The sequence below is a fragment of the Oncorhynchus masou genome, chromosome 3, assembly GCF_036934945.1.
Source record: "Oncorhynchus masou masou isolate Uvic2021 chromosome 3, UVic_Omas_1.1, whole genome shotgun sequence".
NCBI classification, from domain to species: domain Eukaryota; kingdom Metazoa; phylum Chordata; class Actinopteri; order Salmoniformes; family Salmonidae; genus Oncorhynchus; species Oncorhynchus masou.
This window is the reverse complement of record NC_088214.1, coordinates 35,813,209-35,840,778: the sequence shown is the minus strand read 5'-3', so window position 1 is coordinate 35,840,778 and position 27,570 is coordinate 35,813,209. Positions and strand designations below refer to the sequence as shown.

The following is a 27,570-nucleotide window of genomic DNA, read 5'->3' as shown; positions in this document are numbered from 1 at the left end:
AAAGGCTGTCAGTGTTTATGATTAATTCTGCTCTGTAGAAAAATGCCTAGTAGCATCCATATGGTATTATTTAATTTGTTTGACTTCTAATTGCCCGTAAATATGAATAATATAGTGTGATGGTGATTTTTAAAAGGCACACAATACACATGTCAAATGCAAACAGCTCTCTTATTTATTACTATACAGTATTTTTGCACAACAATCTCTGTAATCATAATTTCCCAAATAAGGTAACAAATATCTACAAAAACAATTAAGGGGAGAACAAATGCACTATGCTACATTAGGAAGTATGAGGTTAGTGTTTGAGAGACAAAAATTTGATGATTTGGCTACAGTAGTCCTTGGCTGAATGCCAGTGGAATATAAGAGGTTGATGACTGAATTTGTCTATGTGAGGTTACAGATGCTACTTCTAAATTCTACCTAATATTATGTATTCCAGTGTATGACTGAATTTAGAAAGCAAATGGAACGAATGGGAAACTATCGCTATGCATGTGAATAACAAGTAGAAGTCACATTGTGTACACAACCACCCAATGTGAATTAAGTATACAAAACAAACAAGCACCATTGAATTAGACTTCATCTGTAATATTTGGTGGAACAACAGACTATAAAAGCATACTTACAAGAAATAGGTTATATTAAGTCGAGCCTGTAAGAAAAAACACAGTAAAAACATTTGCCAGTAGATTACCAAATCTGAATTATTATTTGATAGAATAACAAAAAGTGTCAGTTTTTTATTAATTAGGCAGTTAAACTTGCAAGTTAAAATCCAATAAATTAATATTAAAAAATGAAATAAAAAAAATGGCACAGATTTTGCAGTAAATAACTCCTTCACCTCCCCTTCTCTCAACATTATTACTTTGAGGACTGACTGACTGACTGGATGGTAAAGTGAAATGAATAATCTCTCCCCAGGCTCAAAGAACGAAGTCACCCTATGAGAAAGTCAAAGTCCTCTAAAGTTCATCCTTTATAGAATCTGTTGCCTCCTCTTCGTCCTGTGCTCCAGTCTCCTCTTCTTCCTCCTCTTCATGCTCCAACTCTTCCTCTTCTTCCTCCTCCTCCTCTTCTCCAGGCTCATCTTTGGTCTCCTCTTTCCTCGCCATCTCTTCTGCCTCCAGTTTCTTCCTCTCCTTCTCCTCCTGGGACTCCTTCATCTTTTTCTCTGGATCCTACAGAACGTGAAACAGAGGCAGCCTTTTTAACAAACCGCAGGAATTAGCATTTTTACAGTTTGTAGTGTGCTGGTAGGCAACGTTACAAATATGTCTTCGTAAGGATCTGAAAGCAAACTAGTGGATTTATTCAGACAAAGCATCCTGGAACAATTTACAAGGGAATAGGTTGGGGGTGGACTCGAGAGAGACACCAGTGTGAATATGTAAGTGTGAACCTGAGAGGTAAGTGGCATTGACCTTAGTCTGACCCCAGGTCTCATTGCCGACTTCTTCTGCCAGTGTAGCATCATCTGTGATCAGGAAGTTATCGAAGATGGTCCCAGATTTCACCTGTGACGGCAATGAATAAGTCTGAATTACTTCAGACATTTCAGGGCAAAAAGACTCAGGGATGCGTTTCCTTTTCTCTTTTCAATTAAATTAAAATATAGAGGGCTTTTAAAAAGAATGATTCCCAAACTGAATCCTTTTCAATTTGATTCCACTCTTTATTATTCATTATCAATAACTAAAGTATTAAAAAGACTGAATAAGGGCCTCCACAGTACCTGCCACAGATCCAGGCCAATGACTCCTATGCTGTCAAATCTGTAGATCTCAGAGTCTGCACTGTAGTCTGGATTGTCAATCTCAGGATGCAACCATTTGCCCTTGTAGTCAGGGTTATCGATCCTGCGGGGTTTCCATTCACCCTGAGAAAGCAAACAAATCAATCAAATAGCTGCTCATATAATTGAAGCAGTAATCCAAAGCACAGGGAAAGCTACTGTCACATTGTCTGTGTCCTTGTCTAATATTATGAGTAATAAAATGTGCTCCTGCCATTTGTGTAGAGCCAGGAAAACACCCCAGTTATGAAGTGTTTGACTGCTTGCCTTATAGTCAGGATTGGAGACCATGGGTGGCTCCCATTCACCGTCCATCTCATCATCCCAATCCTCCGGCTGCTTAGCGTCAGGGTCAGCAATGTTCTCGGGCCTATCCCAGTCCTGACAAATAACAGAATTATGAACTAATAATTAATAAAAACTACATTCATGAAATACATATTACTCATAAAAGATTGACTAGATGGATTGCTTTTGAATCAGAATAGCTGGCTAGATGCCTGGTATGCCAGTCTGTTTCTGCCGTTGTCCTGCCCTCACAATAATGTGGCTAGCTAGCGTAGCATTGTTGAATGCAGAAACAGCCATGGGTCCAGGCGGGCTAGGTGTCCATCTTACCCACCTCTGGTTTCTTATCATCTGGGTCCTCCATCCTCTCCCTCTCATCCCAGTCATCTGGTTTCACAGCCTCGGGGTCCTTGACCTTTTTAGGGGGCAGAATGTCCCAGTCCTCCTCCAGACTTCCAGACTCCACCTTCTTGTTGTCAATCTTCACCTCATACATGTTGTCAGGGTTCAGGATCAGAGTGTACAAATGGGTGTACTCATCATCCTGCAAAACAAAAGACAATTTGATTTGGATTCCTCCCAGTGAAGATATAAAATATTGAAAAAGCCTGATTTGGGATATAGGCTTACTGTACCTTGCATCTGATATCCTTTCTAATGAGGTGATTCTTGCCCTTGTAGTTGATAATGACATGAACTTTCTTTGTGGCTGGGCCACAGATGTCTGGACCTGGAGAAAAACACTATGATTAGCAATACAAAATAAATATAAGACCTGAACAATTTCTTTGAATGTTGAATGTGTGACAAGGGAGGAACTGGTTCTCAATCAAATCTCATTGTTCCTGATAAACTTTACCGAACATAATGTTGTAGTTAGAGTCTCCATGCATGGCTGCCTGGTCGAGGTCAGCGGGGAATAGCTTGATGTAGCCTCCCCCGCAATCGATGTTCTGCTCGTGCTTGACAGTGAACTGGATCACCAGGGTCTTGCCCTGGTTGCTGAAGGGCTCAAAGCGAGCAGAAGAAGAGTAGAAGTGGGCATCCTGGCTGGTCTGGAGACCTGGGGGAGATAAGATATGTTTTGGACTTTTTCCCATCTTCGGAGTTGTCCCCTGCTCCACAGAGATCAGACTCTCAAAACAATGCTGGGGTCATAAAACCAGATATTTCATCACACGGAGAGTCATAACCTCAGAGGGATAAAATAAGCCTCTAGCATGTAAGAGAAAATACATTCAAGGTTCTTTATTCTACTGCATGAAGTCTAAGGTCCGTGACATCTACCTTTGTCTTTCTCTGCGTCTCCATAGAATTTCCCAGCAGTCAGGACAAATTTCCCATAGTCCGACCTATGGCTGGATTCAACCCAACGGGTATTCCAAGCATCTGACAGAAGAAAAAAATACATTGTTAGAAGCAAATATTAGCAGCTAAGTCAACCATGTAAATTGACATGGTTGAATAAAACCAATTTAGCGAACGGTTCATACAAGATTTAGGGTTCACTTGATCCGTTAGCTATCAATTTGTTTAGCTAGATAACTGGCTACCGTGATAGTTAGCCGGCTATCATTTTTTTGCAGTCAGTGTGGCTAAATATACATGCATTATCGCGTCTCACAAAGCATAGCTAGCTATTATTGTTTCGTGGTAAGATAGCTCACTGATATTAAGATGCTAGCTGTAAAATGTTAGGTCAGCTAGCTGTTAGGTTAGTTGGCAATAGCTGCAGCCCGCATGAAATGAATGGAACTTGCCATCTTCAAACTGCTCTCGAAAATACACCGATGGTTCAGCACTGGCTAGTGCAATCATCAATAGCACCAACACTAGCATGTTGTAGGTTGCTAATTATTTGGATTTAGCAAAACAATATCAAATGAAAGATCTGACCACCCTGCTCCCCGAAACATGCACAGGTTCCCCCAGTCTGTCCGACCAATCCCCGTCTACTCGGAACAAATGTCCTTATTTCATTGGCTGACAGGGAAATAAACGACCTTGGATGCTGTGGTACATCTGGTACTGTGGCCGCTTTTACCGTAAAACCTCAGAAAGGATGAACCACATTGGAGATGTTACATTCCAAGAAAACTACTGCCAACGATTAAAGAATTGCTGAACAAATATTGCACATAGGGTAAGAGTTACTGCTAATCGAGAACAAAATTCTGCACCCACCGCTCCTGAGTCAAATCATGATCATCAGCAAACTATACACTGAACAAAAATATAAACGCAACAATTTCAAAGATTTGACTGAGTCACAGTTAAGGAGGTGCACCCGATAAGCCACCAACCACCCCATTAAAATGTGGAAAAATCTTACCAATCACACCATTCATATGGTATCCCATACGTCACATGTGTGGTACGCGTTACCTTTGAATAGTGATTCAGAACCACACATTGAACTGTGTGACACGCGACTATTTTAAATGTGATTTTGGACATTTTCAACTAAGACTGTTAATTGTTCGGTAAATTGTCCTTTCTCACCAGTAGCAGCGTAGAGCAAGCGTGTTAGCTGCCCCAGCAACTGGCATTACTAAGCTTCCATTTGCTGTCTTGGCGACATGGGGTAAGGGGTTGGTATGTGTTTATTATAGGTTAATTTTTTGCAACGAAAACGAGAGTTTCTATTGCACAGTTTCTATTGCACAGTACTGGTGGGGTGTTACGGCGGACTCTAACCCAAAATGTGTGTTGCTGCCCTAATCAGGCTTCTTCAATTTGGCCGGCAGGTGGTTTTATTTGGCCCCCCAAGCTTTCTGAGAAAAAAAAAATATATATATATAATAAAAAAAATCTTGTTGGACATAAGACTAAAAACACCAGGAAGTCAGCTCCCAATTGATTTTAATTGTGGAAAACTGTTCCAAAATATTCCCAAGCATAATAGACGTGATCGTGTACAAATAATAAATCATAATTGACTGGATTTATATAGCACTTTTCTGTCAACTGAGACACTCAAAGTGCATTACATAGTAGGGGAAACTCACCTCATCCACCATCAATGTGTAGTACCCAACCATTTGTTTGTGCCAGAACGCTCACCGTACATCAGGTGGAGAGGTGAGGAGTGATATATGCCAATTGGGAATGAGGGGGATGATTAGGTGGCCATGATTGAATGTGGCCAGTTTGGTAATATATCCATCACACCAGGTGAACCCCTACTCATACAATAATTTGCCATGGATTTTGAAAGACCACAGAGAGTCAGGACACCTGTTTTAACATCCATCTGAGAGACGTAACCGTATTCAGGGCATTGTCCCCAAATGTAATCAAGGTTTGAAATTATTCTTTTTTTGTCAAATATTCTATATGTTTAGGCTTCTTGAAGTCAATTTGCAATCTACAAATATTTATATTATGTTCTGGCCCACTGTCTGCTCAAGAGAAAATTGGCCCACTCCTGAATCTAGTTGATGATCCTTGTCCTAAATGTTGCACAATCCTTGTCAAATTATTTGTGAAACATCAGAGATATGGTGAATACCTTTTGAAAGTGGACAGGAATTTACTGGTTTCTTGCCTTCCTTGAGTTTGTGATCAATTATATGCATTTTATCTGATTCTTCATAACTGTCTTTGTTTCAGAATTGTGCAACGATGCCCAAATTTGGGATATTTAAAAAAAAAAATCCTGGGCAAGGAAATTCCATTGAGAGGCAAGGCTCTGAGACCAAAGAGGCACATTGTCCCTCAGTGCTGCACCTCTGGCTCGGAAGCTCCTCAGGCCCAAAGAGAGGAGCAGCGGGAGGACCATAGTCCAGCTACAAGTAATACCCAGACTACCAGTGCTCAGAGGAGGAAAGGGGAAACAGTGGCTGCATGGAGAGAAATGCTTGTGGAGATCATGCCCCTCCCCCCCAGTAAAATCCATCTGCTCTTTTACCTAGGCAGGTCAGTTAAGAACAAAGTCTTATGTGCAATGACAGCCGAGGAACAACATATTTTTTTACCTTGCCAGCTCATGGATTTGATCTTGCAACCTTTCAGTTACTAGTCCAACGCTCTAACCACTAGGCTACCTGCCGTCCATGTGTGGGATCCAGCCAGAGATAATATGGCGGTGCACTGACTGTGGGGCTGAGACAATATTTTGCTCTGACTGTGTGGTGGCCACCCATAAAGACAAAAACATTGTGCACCACCTGGAGATCTGGCAGGTAATTCTCATCGATAATGTTTCTTCATGTGCCCAATTGACAAAGAAACTCATTTCTCAAACATAAGTTAAGTGAAATGGTCAGTGTCTGAGGCCTTCACAGAGGTTTATCCCACGAAGGATCACAGTCATCACATTAAAAACAAGCATTTGTACTATTTGCAGTGGCACTTAAATTGATCAACTAAATGTACTTGCTCTCTGTCTCTATCTGATACATATTTCCACCCACAACTTACTTATTTTCACCAGGTCATGTTTTTCTGCCATGGCCAAATCATTGAAACCAAGCCCAAACTCTTAACCAATACTCTTCCTCTTAAGGATGGTCCATTTAAAAGGACCCACCATTTGCTTTTGAATGGCACTGGAAGCAGAGAGATGGCCATAAGTGCTCACTCTACCACAGTCAACTTCTGAAGGTATTTCATGACTTTGGTAAGTAATAAAGCGTTTTTTTGTTGTAATATCTTATACAGTAAACAAAACATTTTCAACTTCATCTCTACATAACCTTTTTTTAAATTTTTTTGGAAAATGTTATTAGGCGAGTAGGTCAAGGCAATTTTGTTTGCATTTTCAAATTATATATACTGAGTATATGAAACATTAATACCTGCTCTTTCCATGACATAGACTGACCGGGTGAATCCCGGTGAAATATATGATCCCGTTGTTGATGTCACTTGTTCCTAATGTTTGGTTTACTCAGTGAATACCCATTTATTATGGCTTGTGCTTAATTGTAGTAGCGTAAATGTGTTATGATATCATAAATAGAACAATAAGAAACTATTACTGGATATAGCCAATGGGATAGTTGTTGTCATGGGAGATGTATAGCTAATTAAACCCCTTTACAACTTGGAGGACATGGGTTGTGCAGATAAAAGTGAACAAGACAGTTTCGGTAAGTTATTGCCCTCAAATCATTGAAGGAGAACCTAAAACCTCAGTTTTGAGTTACAGCAGCTGACAATCTGCAGCGGATGTTTATTTTAATGCAGAGTGCACCCATCAACTCAGTGGCCTTGGGGTTAGTGTCGGCCCTGAGATTGGGAGGTTGGGTTCGAACCCAAGTTCAGTCATAAGATTCTAAAAAGCGTGACCGACTGCATCTCTGTTTGGCATTCCGCATTAAGTAGATGGATTCGGGGTAAAGCATTGTGATAGACAAGCATCCTGTCCAAGGGGTATACTTGTATATCAAGTAGCCTCGCACTACTGAAACAGGAGATACGCTTCTGTCCTATCGGCTGTCATTTCTGGGACAAGGCTAAATATAGTGCATCCAGAGGTAATGTTATTTTGCATACATTTTTCACCAAACCTGAACTTCTTAAGCTTGTTGGTTGTGTTTACTGTGTGAAATGCAAAGTGTTCTACGTTGTTGACCCCCGAATGATGGTGAAAGTGAATTCCTGAATGCGGATCGTGCTGTTACGCATCACAGATATGTCAAGGAAAACAATTTTATATTTGCATTGGAAATGTGTAGTTTTTGCTCCATTCTTTTTAATGGAGCTTTCCATGACTAACTCTTGTTTTTCTTTCAGGCAGAGTGCATGATGTGCGAGTAGAGATCTGCCAGTGTGAGCCGGAAGCAGTGTCATTGGTCAGGTACATGAGCCAGAAGCAGTGTCATTGGTCAGGTACATGAGCCAGAAGCAGGTTCATTGGTCAGGTACATGAGCCAGAAGCAGGTTCATTGGTCAGGTGCATGAGCCAGAAGCAGGTTCATTGGTCAGGTACATGAGCCAGAAGCAGGTTCATTGGTCAGGTGCATGCTCTGGCCTTGCACACCCCGCCAGCCTCAGACTGCAGTGGTCTGCTCACTACTCAAGCAGATAACCAGCCTGCAGCTTGAGAGTGGTGTTACACTCAGGGCCATATGCCTGTCATTACGTTCTCCTCATAGGACAGTAAGTAATCTCTTTTATAATCTGACTCTATTACCATGTCTACTTTGTCTGCAAAAGTTCATAACCAAATTCCTGTTTTGATAAACGTATGTGTCACAGAGACCATGTGCTACTTGTATGTGAAGATGCCTTTGCTGTCTGTGTTGATGGCCTACTCTGATGGAATGCAGTAATGAATCAGAGTGCCTCTAAGTGACTCTGTTCATTCATTTCAGGGAAGAGACTTGTATACTGTTCCGTCTGGCCCCAGAAGCTGCCGATGGAACCCAGTGCCCGCTATGTCCCAAGGTTTGTTGTATTATTTTGGGCCTATTCAATGTTTTATCACCCCCAAAAAACACATCAGAGCATAAGATACCAATTGTGATCTCGCCCTCTTTTATAAACATAAATCATCTATTAGAAACATCTGTTCCATTTTTTTTGTCAAGACAGCAGCATACCACCCTGCATCCCACTGCTGATTTGCTTCTGAAGTTAAGCAGGGTTGGTTCTGGTCGTTCCCTAGATGGGAGACCTGATGCTGCTGGAAGTGGTATTGGAGGACCCGTAGAAGGCACACTTTCATCTGGTCTAAAAAAAATATCCCAAATCCCCCAGGGCAGTGATTGCCCTGCGAAGGGTGCTGTCTTTCGGATGGGATGTTAAACGGGTGTCCTGACTCTGTGTTTACTAAAGATCCCATGGCACTTATCGTAAGAGTAGGGATGTTAACCCTGGTGTCCTGGCTAAATTCCCAATCTTGCCCTCATACCATCACGGTCACCTAATCATCCCCAGTTTACAATTGGCTCATTCATCTCCCCTGTAACTATTCCCCAGGTCATTGCTGTAAATGACAATGTGTTCTCAGACAACTTACCTGGTAAAATAAAAACGAATAGACTTCTAGTATTTAATTTTAAGCAGCAGCTACTCTTCCTGGGGTCCAAAAACGATAAAGTTGTATTCAATTATAGTTGACATCTCTTTACAGGACAATGGTAGCAGCGGATGCCCTTTTTGGTTTGCCTAGAAAAAAGTAGTCTGGATCAAGTTATGAGACACCAGAACATGGGGAAAAGTACTTTGCAAACCAAGCTGATGTAGATCGATTAATTTGTGAACCCATATCACCAACTGGGGTAATGCCTGAATGTAATATACGCTGCATTTTAAGGATACCTTCCATTGTTACCTTATTCACCACTGGAAGGGAATGTGAACAAAATCTAGAATTATTTGAACTCATGATATCAAAGCTCGCCACCATTTTCATATTTAAATGATGCAGTTGTCCCTCCACTTCATTTGTTTGACTCAGTGGTCTTATGGTAGGAGACGGTATGTTTGTATTGTGTATGTTGAATGTAATATTAACCTGGCACCACTGTGTGTGATCTGCTTCAGGCAACAACTCATTCCATTATACCTGTACTGTACTTTATATTAGTATTATTTTTTTTAAATGTTTTTTTTAAATGCCATCTGGTCCAAACCCAAAACAACAGAATTGGACGAGACAGGCGTGTTGGGTGTTTCCTGTGGGATGCAGTAATGAGGGTGAAAGGTGGGATGCAGTAATGAGTTGTTGTTGTTTTTTTCATTTTCTTTTTCAGTATTTTTTGGGTAGTATTTGATTAATTTAGTTTGCAAATAATGATGTATCTCCTGTAGTTTGTCAAATGCAGTGTACCTGCTGCGAGAGATGGAGGGGATGAGAGGCAAGAACATCAATCTCATGTGTGACATTGCATGCAAGATGCAGCCACATGTGCAAGTAATTAACATTTTTTATTCAATATTTAATTGACTTTAACATTTGAATAGCACTTTTCTCCAAAAAGTGTTTTCACATGAACATTTTGTCCATAACTTTTTAGAGAAACTTTTCTGAATTGAAGCATGAGACCAAATTGGTTGTGCCAGTTATACATGCTGATGGACATGACTTGCCATGTCAGGTACTTGAACAGGATCATTAATATTGTCAGTAGGTATTTATTCATATTTTATAAGGTTTAACCAAATAACCCTTTTACCATGGTATGACATGATTTTATATGTCCAGATGAAATTCAACACCCGATATGTCGAAGGTGCTGGACTGGCAGATAGGGAGCAGATGGAGAGGCTGTGGTCCTATTTGAGGTGCTTTGGGAAGGTCACCAAAGAGATAATGCTGTCCCATCGTATTGACCTGACTGGTGCACTTCTCCACCATGGGAAAAGGATACGCCAGAGGCACACTTGGAATTGTTCTTATTAATTGACTTTATGCTGGTTGACACTAGGTGATGTTCCTAACATTTCCTGTTTTTTTTGTATTAGTGGACTCTCTGCCACAGAGGTTTTCCCGAGCAACAGAAGTTGCAACAGGGGCAGAAAGCGAAATGGCAGAAATTGCACAGTCTCTTCCAGGTAAATCATTGTATCAATAATCTAAGCATATAATTTCAGTATTGATTAGAAATGTCACATCTGTCACTGTTGTTATGTTTTAGGAACAACACTGGACACCATTAGGGATTGGGGCAGGAATGTCAGTGTCACCCTTGAGAGGCAAAAACCTGCTCTGTGCTGGGAGGAGCAGTATGTTGCAATGCTCCAGCAACATACAATTTCAATCTATAAAATTAATTTCAAATGACTAAACAAAGTTATTTTTCGGCATGCGATGCCCTCTCTAATCCATTTTTTAAAAATTTTCAGGGCACAGCAGGAAAATGAAGATGGAACAGCTGTTTTTTCAACTTGTGCAGATTGAGAGCTACTTCCTCCGTTTTTAACAGTGACATTTTTAGATCAATGACTATAATTGATCTCCCTGGTCAAAGTATTTAGAACCTTTCTGATTACAGAAAACTCAAGATGATAGAGAGGAAGAACAGCATCCTCCATTGATGGTCCCCCACCAGCAGTCGCTTCCAGACTGCACTCCACAGACTGCAGAGAAACAGATTGATGGTCCCCCACCAACAGTCGCTTCCAGACTACACTCCAGACTGCAGAGTAACAGATTGATGGTCCCCCACCAGCAGTCGCTTCCAGACTGCACTCCACAGACTGCAGAGAAACAGATTGATGGTCCCCCACCAACAGTCGCTTCCAGACTACACTCCAGACTGCAGAGTAACAGATTGATGGTCCCCCACCAGCAGTCGCTTCCAGACTGCACTCCAGACATCAGAGTAACAGATTGATGGTCCCCCACCAGCAGTCTCTTCCAGACTGCACTCCACAGACTACAGAGTAACAGATTGATGGTCCCCCACCAACAGTCACTTCCAGACTGCAGAGTAACAGATTGATGGTCCCCCACCAGCAGTCGCTTCCAGACTGCACTCCACAGACTGCAGAGTAACAAATTGATGGTCCCCCACCAGCAGTCTCTTCCAGACTGCACTCCACAGACTACAGAGTAACAGATTGATGGTCCCCCACCAACAGTCACTTCCAGACTGCAGAGTAACAGATTGATGGTCCCCCACCAGCAGTCGCTTCCAGACTGCACTCCACAGACTGCAGAGTAACAAATTGATGGTCCCCCACCAGCAGTCTCTTCCAGACTGCACTCCACAGACTACAGAGTAACAGATTGATGGTCCCCCACCAGCAGTCGCTTCCAGACTGCACTCCAGACATCAGAGTAACAGATTGATGGTCCCCCACCAGCAGTCTCTTCCAGACTGCACTCCACAGACTACAGAGTAACTGATTGATGGTCCCCCACCAACAGTCACTTCCAGACTGCAGAGTAACAGATTGATGGTCCCCCACCAGCAGTCGCTTCCAGACTGCACTCCACAGACTGCAGAGTAACAAATTGATGGTCCCCCACCAGCAGTCTCTTCCAGACTGCACTCCACAGACTACAGAGTAACAGATTGATGGTCCCCCACCAACAGTCACTTCCAGACTGCAGAGTAACAGATTGATGGTCCCCCACCAGCAGTCTCTTCCAGACTGCATCCACAGACTACAGAGTAACAGATTGATGGTCCCCCACCAACAGTCACTTCCAGACAGCAGAGTAACAGATTGATGGTCCCCCACCAACAGTCACTTCCAGACTGCAGAGTAACAGATTGATGGTCCCCCACCAGCAGTCGCTTCCAGACTGCACTCCACAGACTGCAGAGTAACAAATTGATGGTCCCCCACCAGCAGTCGCTTCCAGACTGCACTCCACAGACTGCAGAGTAACAAATTGATGGTCCCCCACCAGCAGTCGCTTCCAGACTGCACTCCACAGACTGCAGAGAAAAAGATTGATGGTCCCCCACCAGCAGTCGATTCCAGACTGCACTCCACAGACTGCAGAGTAACAGATTGATGGTCCCCCACCAGCAGTCGCTTCCAGACTGCACTCCACAGACTGCAGAGAAACAGATTGATGGTCTCCCACCAGCAGTCGCTTCCAGACTGCACTCCAGACTGCAGAGAAACAGATTGAGGACCAATCTGGAGGAAACCTTCAGTCTGCAGCTAGAACAGAGGTTCCTCTGTGGCCTGATGACAAAATATGCAGGATATATACACTGCTCAAAAAAATAAAAGGAACACTTAAACAACACAATGTAACTCCAAGTCAATCACACTTCTGTGAAATCAAACTGTCCACTTAGGAAGCAACACTGAATGACAATAAATGTCACATGCTGTTGTGCAAATGGAATAGACAACAGGTGGAAATTATAAGCAATTAGCAAGACACCTCCAATAAAGGAGTGGTTCTGCAGGTGGTGACCACAGACCACTTCTCAGTTCCTATGCTTCTTGTCTGATGTTTTGGTCACTTTTGAATGCTGGTGGTGCTTTCACTCTAGTGGTAACATGAGACGGAGTCTACAACCCACACAAGTGGCTCAGGTAGTGCAGCTCATCCAGGATGGCACATCAATGTGAGCTGTGGCAAGAAGGTTTGCTATGTCAGTCAGCGTAGTGTCCAGAACATGGAGGTGCTAACAGGAGACAGGCCAGTACATCAGGAGACGTGGAGGAGGCCGTAGGAGGGCAACAACCCAGCAGCAGGACAGCTACCTCCGCCTTTGTGCAAGGAGGAGCAGGAGGAGCACTGCCAGAGCCTTGCAAAATGACCTCCAGCAGGCCACAAATGTGTCTGCTCAAACGGTCAGAAACAGACACCATGAGGGTGTATGAGGGCCCGACGTCCACAGGTGGGGGTTGTGCTTACAGCCCAACACCGTGCAGGACGTTTGGCATTTCCCAGAGAACACCAAGATTGGCAAATTCACCACTGGCGCCCTGTGTTCTTCACAGATGAAAGCAGGTTCACACTCAGCACACGTGACAGACGTGACAGAGTCTGGAGACGCCGTGGAGAACGTTCTGCTGCCTGCAATATCCTCCAGCATGACCGGTATGGCGGTGGGTCAGTCATGGTGTGGGGTGGCATTTCTTTGGGGGGCCGCACAGCCCTCCATGTGCTCGCCAGAGGTAGCCTGACTGCCAGTAGGTACCGAGGTGAGATCCTCAGACCCCTTGTGAGACCATATGCTGGTGCGGTTGGCCCTGGATTCCTCCTCATGCAAGACAATGCTAGACCTCATGTGGCTGGAGTGTGTCAGCAGTTCCTGCAAGAGGAAGGCATTGATACTATGGACTGGCCCGCCCGTTCCCCAGACCTGAATCCAATTGAGCACATCTGGGACATCATGTCTCGCTCCATCCACCAATGTTGCACCACAGACTGTCCAGGAGTTGGCGGATGCTTTAGTCCAGGTCTGGGAGGAGATCCCTCAGGAGACCATCCGCCACCTCATCAGGAGCATGCCCAGGCTTTGTAAGGAGGTCATACAGGCACGTGGAGGCCACACACACTATTGAGCCTCATTTTGACTTGTTTTAAGGACATTACATCAAAGTTGGATCAGCCTGTAGTGTGGTTTTCCACTTTAATTTTGAGTGTGACTCCAAATCCAGACCTCCATGGGTTGATACATTTGATTTCCATTGATAATTTTTGTGTGATTTATTTGTCAGCACATTCAACTATGTAAAGAAAAAAGTATTTAATAAGAATATTTCATTCATTCAGATCTAGGATGTATTATTTTAGTGTTCCCTTTATTTTTTTGAGCAGTGTATATTCAACAATAGGAACAAGTCAATTCATATCTGTTGATGACATTTCTTGGTGGGCAAAAAATTCTTTTTTAGCTCTTTCTGAACTTGGTTTCTGTTGCTAATGATCTATTGTTGGATGGTATGAGTAATTGTATAGCAGATTATCATTTTTTTATGTTTATTTGTTTAGATTGGATTACATTGAACAATTTTAAAAAAACCTGTTACCAATAAATGGTCAAGGTATTGCCAACTGCCTGTCCAAAAGGCTTGCCACGGTCGGTAGTAGCATTAAATAAAATGTGAAGGACTACAACCTGAGGATACAAGGTTTGTCCTTACAGCTCCCACAGGCCCTGGTGTATGAGGATGCAGTGCAGGTGGACAGCAAGCTGCATGTTTTGGATGTTTTGACGTTGCTTGCTTACTTACTGTATATTTCTCAGACTTCCTGTCTGTCCGTCATACCCATGCAAATTCAACAGGAGAGAGTAGGCCCACGGGAGGCTCCCAGCTTTAGCCTAGGCCTAGATGGTGCCACATTTAGCCCCTCAAAACGCCCTAATTCACCTAACGCACCCCTCACGCAGGTCCGCTGATGTTGGAATCATTATTTCAATTTGCCTACAGATTCGATCGTATTTGCATTTCAAAATGCAATATTCTCATCCATTTTGATGATTGTTTCTCATTAAGAGACATTCACTAAGAGGCTATAAGTTGTTCAGACCAATATGCTGCTCTACAATTTTAACACCGTGCCATGTGACTATACAGTAGCCTACATCTATAATCTACTGTAAAATCATATGCTGCTTTAGGCTAAATACTGTAGTTTGTGTGTTTCAACAGGACAAATGGAAAGAATACCTACTGTATTCAAAATTGTGGTGTAGCGTACCTACAATGTTACCCTACCTTAATAATGCAAAAATGACGTTTTACTTCATTCATGAGAGAGAATGCAGGAGACTATTAAAGCAGGCAGCGGACCATTTTTTGGTGCTGAAAGGTAAAGCTGCAACCGCAGCGCAATCAATAGGAGGTGACCATTGCATAGTGCCGAACATATAGCTAACTTGCTATGCAAGTGTTGCACAGCAACAGATGGAGAAAACCTACACCAGTCGAGTAATTATTTTCAACAATAATCTTCATTTTAATGTGACTTTACAAATAACATGAGGGCTTAATTGGAGTCTATTTCTCCTGCGCCTAGGCCTATATAAAACAACTTAACTGGCTCAAGTAGACTATGAGGCTTAACAGGTGCAAAATAAAACCACAGTCAGTTGAGGAACCCTGTCCTAAATCATCAAATGAGAAACATGCAGTTTAAAGTCATTTGCCAATGGATTGGGAAAGGAAGATGCTACGTCCATGGCAATAGATCAACACATGATTCGAATCTGGGTTTTGCATCCCTAAATATATTGTGACATTTTCATTGTTTTCACAGCCCTTCAAGTAATGAAAATGTAAAAAAATATGAACAATATTCTCAATAGGATGTATACATACACGCAACCAAGTGAATGCAGCATTACTGCAAAAAAAAGGAGGCAAGTGAAAAGGGGAGAAAGTAGAGAACATGTCTGTCTGCCCTATATTAACCACCAAAATAACAAAATACAAATAGGAAGATTTGTTCTATTTGAAATGTTCCTGAAGTTGGGAGATGTCCAACATCACCAGGGTGTCTGGGATTATCTGTAACACAAATGTACTGCCATGCAGTTAAAATACTATCTCACGCATAACACAAACAGAACTATTCATTTGACTTTCATTCTGTCTCACAAAAACAGCAGGCAGATAAGATGGACGCATTTCATTTCAATATACTGGACACTTAATTTCAACATATTTTTGTGACTCAATTCCAACCATTGAAAACAAAGCAAACAACCACATTCTTATTACTCACATCTGACACCAGCATGACGTGGGCAAGAGTGTCTGTTATGGGTCGCACTGACACAGCAACCGCAGGACCTAGGGACCCGGGGGGTCCAGGCAAGACAGGCAGACCTTACCCCACAATAAAACACAAGAGAATACATCTTGATTTTTGTACACTTCATTTTGGCCCATTCTACCCCTCACCTTCCCATGCATGCAAATTATCCCCAGTTTGTTGTTGTAATGCAGTTTGTGTTCCCAGTCAACTTGCCTGGTAAAATAAATATAAACTGCTGAAAGATGTCGTAAAGGACAACATAGCTAAATCAGAAAGGATGAGGAAATATATATCCTTGCAGTGAAGAGAAGTGGACCCACCAGAAATGTCTCCAAGGCAGGATACCCAGAAGAAACCACAAAGGTCTGAAACAAATAAAGTGAAATTGCTAATTATACATCATCACAGTTATATGGCCCATAGCCTTTCCCCTGAATTCACAAACAGGTAGGCGATACTACTTTGTAGCTCAGCCCCTTTAATGTAGCTAAAATATGATTGGTCTCAACTGAACATTTTGGTTTCAACAACCCTGTTTTTGTTGTTGCATTAGGGTCTTCGCTAGTTGCAATGTGGTTGCAGAAGCATATTTTGGCAGACTTTTGAAAATGCCCATAAAAATGATTGGGGAGAATGTAGACCCACCGGCTGATCAGGTGAGGATGCAACATGGGGTCTGGGGGGCCCCAGAGGTCAGCTGAGGCCAAACTGTTCCTCACCACGTCTGAGGAGCACTGGAGGTCCACTGGTTCCCGGCTGGCCCTCGCCACTTCTTGGAGGGGCTGGAGGTTGACTGGGGCCCGACTGGCCCTCGCCATGGCCAGCGAAGAGCCCGTATCTCAATCCCATTGAGCACGTCTGGGGCCTGTTGGATCGGAGAGTGAGGGATAGGGATATTCCTCCCCAGAAATGTCTGGGAACTTGCAGGTGCCTTGGTGGAAGAGTGGGGTAACATCTCACAGCAAGAACTGGCAAATCTGGTGCAGTTCATGGGAAGGAGATGCACTGCAGTACTTAATGCAGCTGGTGGGCACACCATGGAGAGGTGAAAGTGACTCTCAACATTTGACATCAGAATGCAGGACAATATTTTTTATGTTGGAATAAACATTCATCTGAGAATACATACATTTCCCCTTCAGCACCTCTGAACAAAACAAGTTATAGGCAGACACACTGCTCTTATAACCAGCAGCTTTGTGGCACTGGGTCTTGCAGGAGGTATTAAGTGAACGCCCATAGTTACCAATCCGGTTCTGTAATTTGAAAGGAAAGCATTGTCGTTAAATGTAACTCAACTAAAAACATTCAAGCATAACACTGTATAACTTCTGTCTTGATAAAATACTGTTTACAGTACTGTAATTAAACATGATTTTACACTGTTGCCTGATCCTGCCTAATCCGCAGTGTTTTAGTGGTGGGTTGTTTATTCTTTAATTCAAAATATTCTAATAATACAGAGGGTTAGGGAAAGACAACACTTGGCCTGGGGTCGTTCAGTGGTCTTGTGCTGTAGTGGAATGTCTCTCCATTATGGTTGCACCAATCCAATGTTTTTAAATGCATGCGGTGAAATGAAAGTGTGAACACTTCTGGATGCTGGGTATCAGAACACAGCCTATTTCTTTCCCTGAAATCAATTTGCCCCCAATCCCTCTTTCCACTAACCCCTCAAAATACATCAACCCTGTAGTCACAGGTCCCTAATTCCACCTCCTTCATTACATTCTCTGGGACCAACACTTTACATATAGCATTATTGTTATGGACAGCAACAGCAAGTGAAACCAATGCTTTTGAGTATTCTTTATTGACCAATCTATAGTACACACTAGATTTACAGTTTAATTAAGTATATTTTGACAGCACAATAAAATAGTGAACATCGCAGGTCAGTGGTAATTGTCCTTGCACTTTCATGACCAAACCCTGTGGGAAGAGGAAGACAAGTTAGCCAAATGAAGTTAGTCAACCATTAGGATGTCAATGGGGCAAGATCAGTATTCTTGTAGTCAAGATCTCAGGGAGAGAGTTCAAGAATTGAATCATCATTTGCTCACCCCCACATATAAAAACATGGACCAGGTCACTGAAACAATGGCAGTGACAAACTTAAACCACTTCCTCTGAATACATGACACATACCTGCGCAGTTTATATTGAGGTGTCAAGGACATTAATTACAAACGCAACTGGTCTGACAGCCTCCAGGAACCTAAAGTGGAAAGGAAAAGAAGTTAGTGCAGCACATAGCATGAACTGATGAGTCAATGAGCTTCACTTTAGCCTCAGAAATAAATGGAACGGTAGGAGTATAATCAGTGTACTCATATGGCAGAATCTTTTCATCACAGGCTGCTGAAATGCAAAGTCAACGTAGCCCAAACACTTACCTTGGCCTGTGGCTCATTTTACGATGTAACCCTAAAACAGCAAGATCAGCCAATTTTCCATGTCTGAAAGATAAAAAAAAAAATGGTGTCAAGAAGAGCAGAGGGAAGCCATCTTCAAAGTCCCACATATACACACTGAACAAAAATATAAATGCAACATGTAAACTGTTATACACACTGTGTATAAACAGTGCCGTTTCCACAAAGCCAGACATTCAATGAGTACAATTAGCATGCTGACTATAGGACCGCCCACAAGAGCTGTTGCCAGGTAAAAATTGTGACATGCCACACAGACAGCTGATTAAACTGGGGGATTTCTATCAATTAAAGCCCTTTCGGGGGGAGGTGGGGCTCATTCTGGTTGGCTAGGCCTGGCACCACTGCCCAGCTGTGTGAAATCCATAGATTTGGGCATAATGGGTTTATTTCAATTGATTTGAATTATGAACTCAGTAAAAACATTGAAATTGTTACATGTTGAATTTATATTTCCGTGTAATAGCCGAAACATCAGATAGGAGCGAAAGACAATGCTGAGTGTTCTTCATGGTTAATCTGCTGAACTATGCTGTCATCATTGTATCGGCAATGGTCAAGTGTTCCAGCTGCAGTAAACAACTTACAGGCAACTGTATTGATGAGTCCGACTAGAGGTTCCAACCATCCGACAACAACTTGGGGCACAACTGAGGAACAAATAAAGCTAGTTAATTTCAGCTGTACGTAGACAGGTAGGGTCCTTTTAAAATTATACTGCAGACCGTTTCAGTTATCTAAATTCTTTCACATAGTCTCAGAGAGATTCCCAATGATACTTTAAACATCATCAACGGCATAGTCAACAATGCATACGGTCCAAAACGAAGGATTCCATGCAAAGCACTTACCCACGCTCCTGGATGGTCTGGTTTCCTTAACAAGGTCAGCTTAAAGGTGGTTTTAACCTAAGGAAACAGTTGCTGTCAATTTTCCCAGTCAAAACACTTATATAATGCTGCCAAATGGATGTCCATCAGTTTGAAAATGTGTCAGAAATCAATTCTGTCCACTACTCTTATTCAAATATTCATCACGTAGGTTTGATATTAAGTACAAAGAGTTGGATGTGAAGCCATGCCATACCTGATCGTACACCATTGTCATCCAGGATCGAGCAGATTGATCCTCATAATCTGAAAGGTTAGAAGAGCGTGATAAAATAATGGGCAACGGTTTAAGTGAACCGACCAGTTAAAAGCGCAAATCCATGTCTGGTCAGTAAAGTTGGCGTTTCTTCATTTATTTCAGATGTCCCTACCAACATGTTTCTCATCATATCAGACATAGGTGAAATTCTACCAGAAAACTACCCAAAATCAATGTTTGATGGGAATGCGTGCCATACCTGATCGTAAACCATTTTCGCTGAGTCATTCATCAGGATCAAGTAACGTTAGGTTGTACTCCATAATCTGAAAGGTTAGAAGAGTATGATAAGATACCTGGCAAAGTTAAGTGGAATATGAATAGCGCAAATCCATGTCTGGTCAGTAAAGTCGGCGTTTCATCAATGAATTGTCATAAACTAAAAGACAGACGTGTTCGAATTAACACTGGTTATGTAAATGTCTAATGAATCCAAAAATGCAACTTTAGTCTCGTTAGCATATTTGCGCTGGTGCTAACAATTAGCACGTGGCGGTTCAGGCCAAACTGAACCAGTGTGTTAGACCTCCAATGTCCAGGAAATTCAAAATAAACTGATATTTACGCGTTGTGCCCCTCTTGTTGTAGTATTATATTGTTGCAATAAAATAAATGTCAAAATATGTTCGTAGATCAAATATGCAGTTGCGTTGAGCAACTCGCTTCATTTACTCCCGTTACGGCCGGTATGCACTCCCCCCAAAAAACATTCTAAATTAATTTACAAGCGACAGAAAATAGCATTCGGCAATCAACAGCTCAATACATTCGCGGCGAGAAGTACATACCGGATGTAAATAAAAATTTCTCAACGGAACTCTGTTCAACGTAAGTAATTTTACATTAAATATTAGCAGAGCTGGAGTTTGAAACCGCAACGCACTGAAAACGTTACTGGTTCGAGGCCACACATGAAAATACACCACCATGCAATACAAAAAGCCAAATAGCTACGTAAGACACACAAAATACACATTTTGAGTAGTACGCATAAGAGTCCAGTTTTTTTAACGTTACATTATCTTCCAAAGCAAATAAAAAATTTAATAGTTACCATTTTGTGGCCAGCACAGTATGACCTGTACACCATACACTGTTGAGTTAAGCGCGGAAGAGGATTTTATGAAGGGGTGACGTTGGTATTTATACTATCACCCTGCTGCCTTATGGGAAAAATCGGAATCACATTACATGATGTCATACATAGCCATAACGTCAAAGACAGTACAGTACGTGATAACACGTTTTGCCGAAGCCGCACACTCACTTGTGCGCCAGTTTCGTTCAACATTGGTTTTGTTCTAAAAGAAAACATTATGGTTTTACTTTTAATAGTTCAACCTTGTACATGTACGATAAGAAAGCAGTGAATGTGTTTAGCTAGCTAGCCAACTATAGTAGCTAACCAAATAGAAAACTGGATTATTGAATGGCTCCCACTGACTGAGACATGGAGGGCATAGTTTAGCCTTTTCTTTCCATACTGGTAAAACAGCTAGCCTGATCAAGCAAGATAGCCATAGTCTGACTAAGCAAGACAGTAGACACTATACTAAAGTTTACCAGGCCAGCTCTGATAAACAATATGGGCTTGCATTTCTGGTTCCTAAACTCCAATATAATGAGTGTGTAGTCTATTTTAATTTCAATTTCAAGTCTATCTGTATTTATGAACTCGGACATAGAAAAACTATTAACTGTGTAATAAAATTATTCTACTTTGTTTTTCCCTCGTGTGTGTGTGTCTGAGGGGGGGCTTGCAAGCTAAAGAACACCATCCCAACCGTGAAGCACGGGGTGGCAGCATCATGTTGTGGGGGTGCTTTGCTGCAGGAGGGACTGGTGCACTTCACAAAATAGATGGCATCATGACGAAGGAAAATGATGTGGATATATTGAAGCAACATCTCAAGACATCAGTCAGGAAGTTAAAGCTTGGTCACAAATGGGTCTTCCAAATGGACAATGACCCCAAGCATACTTCCAAAGTTGTGGCAAAATGGCTTAAGAACAACAAAGTCAAGGTATTGGAGTGGCCATCACAAAGCCCTGACCTCAATCCTATAGAAAATTTGTGCGCAGACCTGAAAAAGCATGTGCGAGCAAGGAGGCCTACAAACCTGACTCAGTTACACCAGCTCTGTCAGGAGGAATGGGACAAAATTCACCCAACTTATTGTGGGAAGCTTGTGGAAGGCTACCCAAAATGTTTGACCCAAGTTGAACAATTTAAAGGCAATGCTGCCAAATACTAATTGAGTGTATGTAAACTTCTCACCCACTTGGAATGTGATGAAAGAAATAAAAGCTGAAATAAATAATTGTCTACCAATATTCTGGCATTTCACATTCTTAAAATAAAGTGGTGATCCTAACTGACCTAAGACATGGACTTTTGACTAGGATTAAATGTCAGGAATTGTGAAAAACTGATTTTAAATGTATTTGGCTAAAGTGTATGTAAACTTCCAACTTTAACTGTATTTGCATACACTAGAGCTGTCACAATGAACTGATATTGCTCACCTTAACCCAATTTCACTTTTTGATACATTTTAGAGAGGAAGATGAAGACAGAACCGTCAGAGACTGAAGACATGAATGACTCCCTGTTCAATGGAACAGATGCATCACAGCTCAGCGTAAGAGGTGCCTCCCCTCCCTCCACTGATGTTTTAAAGTCAAGTGAGGAGGATAAAGATGCACTTTCCTCTGCGACAAAAGCCATAGAGACCAGAGATTCAAAAAAGAGAAACAAAAAACATCTCTGGCCCTAAAGCAGCACAGAAACGTGGCAAAAGAAGGCCATGCCTCTCTCCATCCTCTCCCCCCTGGACACCCAGCCCTGCCAAATCCAGAAAAAAACGCTAATCTAGCCACATCTCTTAACAGAGGGGCAACGAGGAGTGAGGATGAACCAGACCAAGAGCCTAAACTGTTCCCCCTCAAGCCTGCCAGGACTCCAGGACACCAGCTAAACATTTCAAAGTACTACACCCCACTTGAGCTCTTCCAGCTGTTCTTCAGTAATGACGTTGTTGATACTCTCTGCTCAAATACAAACAAGAATGCCAAGAGAAGACAGAAACAGGGATTTAAAGAACCATGGAGATCTGTATCCATGGAGGAAATGTACAAATACCTCAGCATTGTAATCTATATGGGTCTGCTGAATGTGCACACTGTATCAGACTACTGGGTCCCGAACAGGTTGTATGGTAATCCTTTTTGCTGTACAGTCATGACCATGACAAGATTTTGGGCCAATCACCTATTCACTGCACTTGAGAGACCCAGCAGAGGGTGAGGAAAACGACAAGAAGAAGGGTACTGCGGGGTACAATCGGCTCATGAGAATCAAACCTCTCAAAGACCAGATATTGGATGCATGCAGAGACGTCTCCCAATTCCAGAACCTTTCCATTGACGAGCGCTTGGTGCGCTCCAAGGCCCACCAATGCCTCAAACAATACATGAAATCCAAGCCCTACAGGCATGGATTCAAGGTCTAGTGTTTTAGCTGATTCACGAAATGGTTACACGTGCGACTTCAATGTATTTGTGGGCAAGAACCCATCTGCTTCAGGAAAAGGGGAGTGCTATGATGCTTTCATGATCCTGTTGAATGTCCCTTACTTGAGCACGGGGTACCACATTTACCTTTGATAACTATTTCACCGGCGCAACTCTCGTCAGTGACCTGTACAAGAAGAAACTGGGAGCATGTGAAAACCGTGAGGGCCTCTCTGGCATCCAAGAGAACAGCATGCCTCCCAGAGCAAAGAGAGGAACCATCCGCTGGCTTTGTGACGGGGAGCTGTTCTCCAAGTAGATGGACATATGACCAGTCACCATGTTCTGACATTGCACTGAAAGGGGATATTCAAGAGGAGAGGGGGGAGGAGCAGGATGAACAACAGAGTAAACAGTGAGTGGGAAAGCAGGGTGAAGAAGAAGAGGAGGCAGAAAAGGGTTCTGTCCTGTGCTCACTAATGATCCCATCACTGTTGAGACAAGGGATAAAGTTAGTGCGGGCAGGAGGGTCTATCTTTTGTTCATGAAAAATACGATTTGGCAGTGTGAGTCCAGCAAGGTGGCACTCTGCATTATACCAGTGGTGGAAAAAGTTCTAAATTGTCATACTAGAGTAAAAGTAAAGATACCTTAATAGAAAATGACTCAAGTAAAAGTAAAAGTCAACCAGTAAAATACTACTTGAGTAAAAGTCTAAAAGTATTTGGTTTTAAACATACTTAAGTATCAAAAGTAAACGGAATTGCTAAATTGTATTTAAGTATCAAAAGTAAAAGTATAAATCATTTCAACTTCCTTATTTTCAGCAGACCAGATGGCAAAATGTTCTTGTTATTTTTATTTATTTATGGATAGCCAGGGGCACACTCCAGCACTCAGACATAATTTACAAACAAAGCATTTGTGTTTAGTGAGTCCACCAGATCAGAGGCAGTAGGGATGATCAGTTGAGCAAATGTAAGTGTTTTCATCCCAGGCGTAGTAATGCAAGGCATTATTGCTGGGATATGAGGTAACAACAGGACCTGGCCTATGTTAAAAGTTTTTTTTTTTAAGTACTAAGTGTTTGTTAGGTAATAAGCCTATGTTTAAAATATGCCTAAAATAATTCAAATACAAAGTGATTGTTGAATTGTGTTTGGGAAATAAAGATAGACATGGTTTTAAAAGGGTAGTGGTAATATTTCAGTCAGTACAGAAATACCCATGGTAACTGGTGCCAAGATACTACTTTTTGGGGAGAAAGAAACTATGTTTTCAAAACTGTAATGTTTACATGAAGACCATTTCCAGGAATACACAACATCCTGAAACATATGTAGACATCTTTGTTAGGACGAATACTCTATTGCCCTTGACGGAATCATTTTGCAATTCTTTTAAAATTAACTTTTTTCTCATAATTCTGAAAATATTGTTCACCGATATGCCTTGGGATGGCCATTTTGGGCACTTCTCAGCTTGCCTGCTTTGGTTACCAGTATTAATTCACAAAAAATCTATAACATTCTTTTCATTTTGTTTCATTAAATTACATTTTGAAATAGATGCAACAAAATGAACTACGTCTTTATTTTTAAGTGTCTGGTTTTGAAATAACAATGTACCATATTATGAGGGAATAGTATCTGATAGGATCCGTATATAATTGATTCCGTTTGGATTTTCATTTTACTTCCAAAATATTTATTAGGAAATAACTTTCATATGATCATTCTGGGGCTGGACTTTTCACAGTTGGATCGTGTAAAACCTGCAAAAATGATGAGATAAATTAGCATTCTTGGTAATGTGAACATTATTCCACCATTACATTTTTTGCTATTGAGGAATTCACATAAATTACTGTTGTCACCAGTAGTACAGCTCATATTCAGCTCCCCTCTAGCTCTATTCTTTACCATTTTTGCAACTTCTGCCATTTGGTTATTTTCTTGGTCCGCAGAGGTGCAGTGGACTTTTGTACAGTAGCAGGCCCTACTCTGCCCTCCTGGCCCTGAGTCTCCTCCCTCTGGTAGCCCATGTCCCAACGTCCCATCATCTCCATACTGGTATGACCTCCAGGGTACTGGGACTGGATTCCTGGATTGGCAGCAATGAACTCCTTGATCTTCTGGTCTGCCTCTAGATTCAGGTCTATCAGCCTATTGAGCCTGACCTGTTCCTTTGCCTTCTTCTCCTGAAGAATTGTTTTTATCTTCTGAGCCCTCGCTTCCTCCCACTCCTTCCAGCGCTTCTCCAGCCTTTGTCTTCTTTCCTCCTTTTTTACGAGTTCCCGCCGTATGATCTTCTGTAGGTCACATTGGCGAAGGATGGCGTTTCCGTAAATGGCATAATCATTGCATACTAAACTCTGGATGTTAAAGGTTGTGTTGATTCTCTTGCGATAATCTTCTTTGACTCTTGTATTGATCCAATTGATTATCCTCCTCCGCTTGCTCCTAGCCTCCTTGGGGTCTGTCTCCTCCTTGTCATAACTGTACCAGAGACATGTGTATCCGTCCCTGCAGAGTTCACAGTCGCAGGGCCCATACATTAAAAGGTATTCCACCTCTTCATCACCGTCAGCCTCATCTGCTCCATCAGGCAGTGAGTTGTCCTCATGACTACCCTGGCTGCTGTTCTTGTCCTCCAACTCCCTGTACCAGAGCCCATTTCTCTGTACCCTCTTCAGCGTGTTCATTCTTCTGTACCTCTTCTCCCACTCTTGCCAGCGTCTTTCCAGCCTCCGTCTGGTTTGCTCACCTTTGAGGAGTTTTGCCCTCTTTTCTCTCTCCCGCTGGGCACGGCTGCAAACCACTACACCGTTTATGTACAACTGATCACTTTGAGTCTCCTCCCTCCAGTATGTTCTTGCAATCTTTCTCTCGCTTCTCTCTTTGACTTTTCTGTTCACCCAGCCAATCACTTTCCCAGTCACGCTGTCCACTTTGGTAGTTCTCTCGTCTGCCTCATTACTGTTTGAGGAACAGGTTCCTCCATTAGTCTTACTATTGGCAACATTCATAGGTGGTGCGCTGTCTTCTTTACTAATATTACTAGAGCCGTTGTGTCTGTAACATTTCTTGATGGCTTCGGCCTGGCCTCTACGCCTGGCCTCCTTCGCCTCCTTTTGAAGCTCATGCTGGGTTTCCTCCAGATCTGAGGAACGCATAATATTTTTGTTGCCCATGAGAGCCAACTCTTCATCCTCACACTCCTCATCCTCAATGTCCAGCAGCTCCATGTCTGCCTTCTCACCCTTGGGCCTGGGTGCTGGGTCAGCCTTGGGCTCGAGTCCATACTCAGGTATCAGGTCTGGTTTCGGCCTGGGCTTGCACTCAATGACCCTTGCTTTTAGCACAGGGACAGCAGGCTCCAACTTTCTCTGGACCCTCTCTTTGTCCTGTTGCACACTCTCCATATCTGTGTTCCCCCATGTCTTCTGTCCTGTTTTTCTTTCATATTTTTCTGCCTTTGACTTATCCTCTTGTACCCTGAAATTCTCTATCTCTTTCTGTCTCTCATTTGTTTCCTTCTCCTGTTGCCTCCTTGCCATCTCTGCCTCCTGCATGTCTTGTTGGCACAAAACAGGGATATATGGAGGTGATCTGAAGAAGACAACACAGCTGTGTCTCTTCTTGGGTACTCCTTATTTATGATGTCATTCCATTCTATCATTCATACCATTGTCATAATCCAAACCCTTTTTGTGATGACAGTGTTAAATCGTGTCTTGAAAAGATGATTCTGAAGCAGCATTTCTTTCCCTGATTAACTGATATTGTATCTATGTGAAGGGTATAAAACTAGGCTCATCAATATGAAATAGCGTACTACTTATCTTGTTTACCCAGAAGTAAAATTCTCAAAGTTGTCACTTCCTATTTCACTGGGGGGAATGTGTTGTGAAATTGTGATTTCTGTTGTGTTAAGGAAATTAGAATTTCCTCACGTGAAGCCCATTGATTTACAGAACTGGCCTCTTTTGATTACTAGCAGATATGGTTTTTAAATAGTAGTATTATTAGTGGTTTACTGATGCCTGCTGCTGCCGAAGTGTGAAACAAATTATTACATTTTGGTCCATTCATTGTGCAGAGGGACGCGTTGTTGTGTCTGGACTGGACACGCTGGAGATAAGGAAAATGGCATCCCTTGAGAGGGCAAGAATAAGATGTATGTCAGGAGAAGTGCAGTATTATCATAAGGAGACATACTTGAAATATGAAGGAGGAATGAGG

The 27,570-nt window shown here is 42.2% G+C and overlaps 2 protein-coding genes and 4 non-coding genes across 6 annotated transcripts; all 6 read right to left on the bottom strand.

Annotated features, from left to right (window-relative positions):
- Positions 1-152: 152 nt before the first annotated feature.
- Positions 153-4,058, bottom strand: LOC135515449 (calreticulin-like). The gene is made up of 9 exons (XM_064939111.1): positions 3,856-4,058; positions 3,383-3,484; positions 2,955-3,158; positions 2,731-2,825; positions 2,430-2,639; positions 2,075-2,188; positions 1,748-1,891; positions 1,437-1,529; positions 153-1,193 (listed from the first exon to the last, which is right to left on the bottom strand). Exons 1-9 carry the CDS (start codon positions 3,932-3,934, stop codon positions 978-980), a joined length of 1,257 nt encoding a protein of 418 aa, XP_064795183.1. The 5' UTR covers positions 3,935-4,058; the 3' UTR covers positions 153-977.
- A 14,458-nt stretch (positions 4,059-18,516) lies between these two features.
- On the bottom strand, positions 18,517-18,589 carry LOC135519043 (small nucleolar RNA SNORD47). The gene has a single exon (XR_010452254.1). It is a non-coding gene; the product is annotated as a small nucleolar RNA SNORD47 (small nucleolar RNA).
- A 541-nt stretch (positions 18,590-19,130) lies between these two features.
- Positions 19,131-19,214, bottom strand: LOC135519054 (small nucleolar RNA snR60/Z15/Z230/Z193/J17). The gene has a single exon (XR_010452256.1). It is a non-coding gene; the product is annotated as a small nucleolar RNA snR60/Z15/Z230/Z193/J17 (small nucleolar RNA).
- A 172-nt stretch (positions 19,215-19,386) lies between these two features.
- Positions 19,387-19,463, bottom strand: LOC135519029 (small nucleolar RNA SNORD79). Its single transcript, XR_010452249.1, has one exon. It is a non-coding gene; the product is annotated as a small nucleolar RNA SNORD79 (small nucleolar RNA).
- A 410-nt stretch (positions 19,464-19,873) lies between these two features.
- Positions 19,874-19,953, bottom strand: LOC135519047 (small nucleolar RNA SNORD74). Its single transcript, XR_010452255.1, has one exon. It is a non-coding gene; the product is annotated as a small nucleolar RNA SNORD74 (small nucleolar RNA).
- Positions 19,954-24,891: 4,938 nt separating this feature from the next.
- Positions 24,892-27,164, bottom strand: LOC135515419 (trichohyalin-like). The gene is made up of 2 exons (XM_064939095.1): positions 25,249-27,164; positions 24,892-25,100 (listed from the first exon to the last, which is right to left on the bottom strand). Exons 1-2 carry the CDS (start codon positions 26,898-26,900, stop codon positions 25,079-25,081), a joined length of 1,674 nt encoding a protein of 557 aa, XP_064795167.1. The 5' UTR covers positions 26,901-27,164; the 3' UTR covers positions 24,892-25,078.
- Between the last annotated feature and the right edge of the window lie 406 nt (positions 27,165-27,570).

Coding starts and splice junctions, on each gene's coding strand:
- LOC135515449 (XM_064939111.1), bottom strand. CDS start 3,934: ATGCTAGTGTTGGTGCTATTGATGATTGCACTAGCCAGTGCTGAACCA. Junction 3,159..3,382: donor AGACGCAGAGAAAGACAAAG/GTAGATGTCACG, acceptor TATCTCCCCCAG/GTCTCCAGACCAGCCAGGAT. Junction 1,530..1,747: donor TTGGCCTGGATCTGTGGCAG/GTACTGTGGAGG, acceptor TTGCCGTCACAG/GTGAAATCTGGGACCATCTT.
- LOC135515419 (XM_064939095.1), bottom strand. CDS start 26,900: ATGCAGGAGGCAGAGATGGCAAGGAGGCAACAGGAGAAGGAAACAAAT. Junction 25,101..25,248: donor TGGCAGAAGTTGCAAAAATG/GTAAAGAATAGA, acceptor TCATTTTTGCAG/GTTTTACACGATCCAACTGT.